Genomic DNA, 5,857 nt, shown 5'->3' with positions numbered 1-5,857 from the left:
ATTATAGTAACTGAAACAGTGGCAAAAAAAATAGACGTAAGTTCGGGGTGCCTGGGTGGCTCAGTTTTAAGCGTCTGCCTTCGGCTTAGGTCATGATCCAGGGTCCTGGGATCGAGCCCCACAGCGGGCTCCCTGCTCAGTGGGGAGCCTGCTTCTCCCTCTCCCACTCCCCTGCTTGTGTTCCCTCTCTCGCTGTCTCTCTCTCTCTCTCTAACAAATAAATAAAATCTTTTTAAAAAAATAGACATAAGTTCAACGGAGCACATAATGCAATGTGCGACTTTATTAAGGAGATGTCATGGGGGGAGTTGGGCGGTCGAGACCATCAACAGAAGAAGGGAGAGGTCTATAGCCTATAGAGGGACAGGCCTTAGAGGAGAAGGGGGTCTCAGACACTCTCTCGGGATTGCAAAGACCTCCATGCAGGAGGAGGATGCAATTCACCAGACAGAGAAGCAGAAAGAATGCAGCCAGGGAAACAAGCAGAATGTCCAAGCTGCCTCATCCCTGGAGACAGGTGGTGGGGGGGGCGGGGACATTGGCCCTCAGGAGCCAGGGCAGGGGGACAAGGGCTTCTTGCACGTCCAGAAGTTTTCCGTACTACATCTGTTATCATTCCAGCCATCGCTGTACAATTCTACACAGTCTTCGTCTCCGTGGTTGTTGGGTTCCCCTTCTTTCCAGAAGCTGTGAACACCATCAAATCCATAAGCCCCCTACTCCACCCAGAGACCACCCCCCCAACTCACAATCCTCCCCTTTGGAAGAGCACGTCCCTGGCCTTGGGCAGCGAAAGTCCAAGTACCAGCCTGAGAGTGGTGAGGATTCAGAGGCGGTGCTTTCAGAATGAGGGTTCAAACACCCCTTCCATCAGAATCAGTTCTGGCAAAGTAAAAAATGCAGACTCCTGGGCCCATGCCTAGATTTATAGAATCAGACTCTCCCACCCTGGGATGGAGCCAGGACTCTGCATCTCCACCAAGCTCCTCGGGGCATGCTTTCCAACCCAGGGTCTGAACACCCCCGGTTTGGGTTTCCCTGCGCAAGCGTACTGGGCCATTTTCTCTAGGAGGTCACCTGAGTTGCAGGGGAGAGTTGTCCACCCATTTCCAGGAACCCTCGCTGTGGTGGTCACTGAGGCCGATCCAGGTGCGCTGGTTATTTCTCGTATTCCAAGACTTCAGAAATTTCTAGGGAGGGGCGGCAGGGGCGGCGGGGGTGGGGGGAGGGGCAGCAAGCTGTCGCCCGCCCCATGTCGGCCCATATCCCCACGGTTGTCCCTCCCCCCATGAAAGACCTCCTGCGGTCCAGCCTATAGCCCTTACTCAAGTTGCATGTGTTCACATGTGTGTATATGCTGTGGTTGTGTGTTAATGTGCACACACATGTGGAAATGTGTTAACTTGTATCTGGGGGGACATTATGTATGGGCTCAGGAGTGCGCTGAGTCCCCTTTCTGTCCACAGATGGGCTCCTATCATGCGGGGTCTTCTCTCACATGACCTTCCCAAGCCCACCGTGGGGCCTCCTCCAGGAAGCCTTCCCTGCCCATGTCCCCGCCCCAGCTCCCCCGGGCCTCCATCTCTCAGAGGACAGACGGCTTTTTTGCTGACACTCACATGGCCCCGCCCCAGACGGGAACTCAGACCGGCCCACCTGCTCCTCAGTATTGTTGATGATCACCAGCTGGGCCCTCAAGTTCTGACACGCAGAGATGGCATCTTTCCAGATGTTCTGGGTCTGGGAGAAGAAGTAGCAGCTTCCCTGGAAGAGTTCCCATTTCCAGGGACAGGGGCGGCAGAGGCCAGCTGGGGAGGAGAGTGGAGGTGGGGCGGACAGGCCCCCCAGCACCTGCATCAGCTCTGGGAACCCCCTATGTTCAGCTCTCAGCTCAGTCCCCAAAAAATCCATTTGAAAAATCCCAGCTCTGCCCTCAGGTGGGGAGCCATAGAAAGTGAGTTCCAGCCCCACAGGTGATCCCCAAACTCCCTCCTCTCCTTGGTGTCTGACCCTTACCCAGGGTGGCATTCATCCAGGTCAGCTGCTGGAGGATCTCCTCCAGGTCTGAGCGTGTCGGCTCCTGAGAAACATCCACTGGAAGAAGGACTTTAATTATGAAGCACCTAGCGTGTGCTTAGTGCAGAGAGGGCCCCATGAGAACCTATCTATAGATTTCACAGTGACCCCAAGAGTCCATTATGCAAATAAAAAAAACTGAGACTCAGACAATGACTTGCCTGACATTGCCCCCAGGGTCTCATCCAGGAATCCAGTCTCCTCCCCGACCTTCAACCCTACGGGGCTGGGTGGGGTGGGGGGGGATGGAGGGGTGAAGGGGTGAAGGGGTGGAGGGGGCAGGCAGTGGCTCATCCAAAGTCACACAGCCTCTGAGCCCTCTCCCGCCCTGAACCCTGCATTCAGCCCTTCACCTTGGCTTGGGCTCTCCTGACGGTCCCACGTGTCTTTCTGCAGGGATTGGTGAATCCTGGAGACTACAACAGAGCAGAGAATTCCCCCTTTATCAGCACCATGTGTAGGCCTGACCCTGTGTCGAATCTGGCTTCCAGGTCTCTCTGGGAACCTAAGTTCCCTGTGGAGGAAGATGAGCTGCATCCCACAGATAAAGACACAGGCTCAGAGCAGGGTAGTAACCAGCCCACCGTCACACAGAAGGCGATGTGGAGCTCAAATGCCCAAGCCCTAGTGGGTCTGGGGACTGTGGGATAGGGCAAAGACCTAAAGGGACCCAAGACTCCAAGCCCCCAGCCCCTGACTCACCTTGAACCAGGGTGGTCACCAGGAGCATGAAGAAGCCCAAAGAGATGAGAAGAAGCAGCAAAGGCAATTGGGCCCGGGTCAGACAGTCTGCAGGACCGGCAAATGGGCAGAGCCGAGGTTCTCAGGGACAGACCTTGCCCCACCCACCCATGCTGGAGGGGGACTCCCAGCTGCCCCTTCCCCAGATGCCTGCCCCCCGAACCACCCGCCTCGGTACCTGGCAAGTTCCTTGAGCTCCTGAGTAGTCTGGTGTATTTCTTCTTTACTCTCTGGCCCCCAAACATCTCCTCCTCTGAACAGGACAGAACACACTCAGCTGAGCTTTGAAGGCTGCCAAGCCTTGTTTGTGAGGACTGCAAGCTGGAGGCCAGCCCCGACTCCCCCAGGGACCCTGGAGCCCTGTCCTCCCTACCATCACCCCTGAGTGAGGGGGCTCAGCCTCACCGGGGTCCCCTGGCTCCTTGGAGTCATACATCTCTGCCATTCTCCTCTTCTCTCGGGCTCCTCTCCTGATGACGGTTTTTATAACCCCACGTGCTGCCCTTGCAGCCCCTCCTCAGGAACATTCCTCCCCAGTTCAGGAAGAAGAACAAGAAACAGGACATTGCTTTCTCCCAGAACAGTGGGTGGAAGAATGAAGTGCTGACACAACTACTAGAGAGGACCTGAGGGTGGGGGCAAGAGCTGTGTGGTCACTCTGGTGTCCAAAGGCACTGCTCCAACCCCTTTCTAGTCCTGCCACAATTGGCCTTGCCTTGTCAGGGTCTCTGTTTCCTCGGCTGTGAAATGGGACCATTACCCTGCCTCGCACTGTTCTTCTGAGGTTTAATACTGTGTGCTAGCCGTGGGGTGGAAATCGTCTATTCTAATAGCAGATACTCTGTAGCAATGGCCCCAATACTCTGTAGCATGTGCCTCACGGTTCCGCATGGGGTGTGTTCTCCCTTGTGGAAACAAAATAAATCTGGATTTGTTCAACCACAGGTGTGTTCCTTGTGGTCTTTGACTAACAGTTTTCACAAGAACCCTAGGAGAAAGACACAGTTATTATCTGGCTTGACAGATGCGGAAACAGAAACAGAGAGGGAAAGCAACTTCCTGAGGTCAGGTAGCTTGTAAGTGGTGGGGCTCAGAGTTGGACCCTGGCAGGCAGACCTCTGAGTCCCCCCTTAAGCACTACATTAAGCAATAACTCTTTTTGTTCCCCCTTTGTAATTACTAAGTATTTTGTAAAGAGTCACTTTGAAACTGTGTGTATCAAACTCTCAATTTATGTATGTATGGACTCCTGGTTTCCTACCTGATTCAATTGGTTACATGTTACTATCTCTCGCTCTCTCTTTTAATCTAAAGTGAGTTTCCAGCAGACAGCATATAATTGGGTCATTTTTATGACCCCTTTTATCCATTCTGTCAATCTCTACCTTTTTTAGAAGTGTATTTATTTATTTGAGAGAGAGAAGGGGAAAGAATCCCAAGCGGACTTCACGCTGAGCATACTACAAACATTTTTTAATGTGTTATCTGGTGCACATATATACATAAATCTGTTGGCTATATATCGAGGAGTGGAATTTGGGGATTACAGTGTACACGTACATATTCTCCTTTAGTAGATACTGCCAAACAATTGTTCTAATTGTTACGTATTTCTTGGTATTGCCCTTAATTTTCAATTTATCCTTTCTAATGGGTACAAAGTGTTATTGATTATGATCTGAATGTATATTTCCTTCATGACTAATGATGTTGAGCACATTTTAATGTGCTTGTGACCACATGGATATTCTTTTTTTATGAACTCCCTATGCTAATCTCAAGCAATTTATATATATATTTTTAAAGATTTTATTTATTTATTTGACAGAGAGAGACATAGCGAGAGAGGGAACACAAGCAGGGGGAGTGGGAGAGGGAGAAGCAGGCTTCCTGCTGAGCAGGGAGCCCAATGTGGGCTCGATCCCAGGACCCCGAGACCATGACCTGAGCCGAAGGCAGATGCTTAACGACTGAACCACCCAGGCGCCCTGCAATTTATATTTTTTATCTAAGGCTACATTTTTTGGTTCAGGGAATGAGGTAGATTTTTTTTTGACTGATCAACCACCATTTATTTTATTTTTAAAATTTTTAAAAATTTAAATTCAATTAATTAACATATAATGTATTATTAGTTTCAGAGGTAAAAGTCAGTGATTCATCAGGCTTATATAATACCCAGTGCTAATTACATCACGTGCCCTCCTTAATGTCCATCACCCAGTTACCCCATTCCCCCCTCCCCTACAGTAACCCTCAGTTTGTTTTCTACGATTAGGTGTCTCTTATGATTTGTCTCCCTCTCTGACTTCATCTTGTTTTATTTTTTCCTCTCTTCCCCCATGATCCTCTGTTTTGTTTCTTAAATTCCGCATATGAGATCATATGATAATTGTCTTTGTCTGATTGACTTATTTCCCTTAGCATAATACCCTCTAGTTCCATCCGCATCATTGCAAATGGCAAGATTTCTTTTTTTTTTTTTTGAGGGCTGAGTAGTATTCCATTGTATATATATACACCACATCTTCTTTATCCATTCATCGGTCTATGGACATCTGGGCTCTTTCCATAGTTTGGCTATTGTGGACATTGTTCCTATAAACATCGGGATGCAGGTGTCCCTTCGGATCACGACATTTGTATCTTTGGGGTAAATACCCAGTAGTGCAGGGGAGCCTGGGTGGCTCAGTTGTTGGGTGTCTGCCTTAGGCTCGGGTCATGATCCCAGGGTCCTGGGATTGAGCCCCATGTCGGGCTCCCTGCTTGGCAGGAAGCCTGCTTCTTCTTCCACTCCCCCTGCTTGTGTTCCCTCTCTCGCTGTGTCTCTCTCTGTCAAATAAAGAAATAAAATCTTAAAAAATAAAATAAAATAAATACCCAGCAGTGCAATGCTGGGTCGTAGGATAGCTCTATTTTCAACTTTTTGAGGAACCCCCCATACTGTTTTCCAGAGTGGCTGCACCAGCTTGCATTCCCACTAACAATATAAGAGGGTTCTCCTTTCTCTAAATCCTCACCAACATCTGTAGTTTCCTGA

At 50.0% G+C, this 5,857-nt stretch overlaps 1 protein-coding gene across 4 annotated transcripts; it reads right to left on the bottom strand.

Annotated features, from left to right (window-relative positions):
• Positions 1–251: 251 nt before the first annotated feature.
• CD209 (CD209 molecule) lies at positions 252–3,371 on the bottom strand. 4 transcript variants are annotated; one of them, XM_027585118.1, is made up of 8 exons: positions 3,223–3,369; positions 2,996–3,070; positions 2,779–2,865; positions 2,430–2,492; positions 2,017–2,094; positions 1,657–1,808; positions 1,078–1,190; positions 252–687 (listed from the first exon to the last, which is right to left on the bottom strand). In XM_027585118.1, exons 1-8 carry the CDS (start codon positions 3,260–3,262, stop codon positions 546–548), a joined length of 750 nt encoding a protein of 249 aa, XP_027440919.1. In that variant the 5' UTR covers positions 3,263–3,369; the 3' UTR covers positions 252–545. The 4 variants fall into 4 exon arrangements, with proteins under 4 accessions (XP_027440919.1, XP_027440920.1, XP_027440921.1 ...); XM_027585119.1 differs by having other exon boundaries at positions 3,191–3,288; XM_027585121.2 differs by lacking the exon at positions 252–687 and adding an exon at positions 734–882 and having other exon boundaries at positions 3,223–3,370.
• Between the last annotated feature and the right edge of the window lie 2,486 nt (positions 3,372–5,857).

The sequence above is a fragment of the Zalophus californianus genome, chromosome 1 (assembly GCF_009762305.2).
Source record: "Zalophus californianus isolate mZalCal1 chromosome 1, mZalCal1.pri.v2, whole genome shotgun sequence".
Lineage (NCBI taxonomy): Eukaryota > Metazoa > Chordata > Mammalia > Carnivora > Otariidae > Zalophus > Zalophus californianus.
Note: the sequence above shows the minus strand (reverse complement) of the source record. Positions and strands in the feature narration are given on the sequence as shown.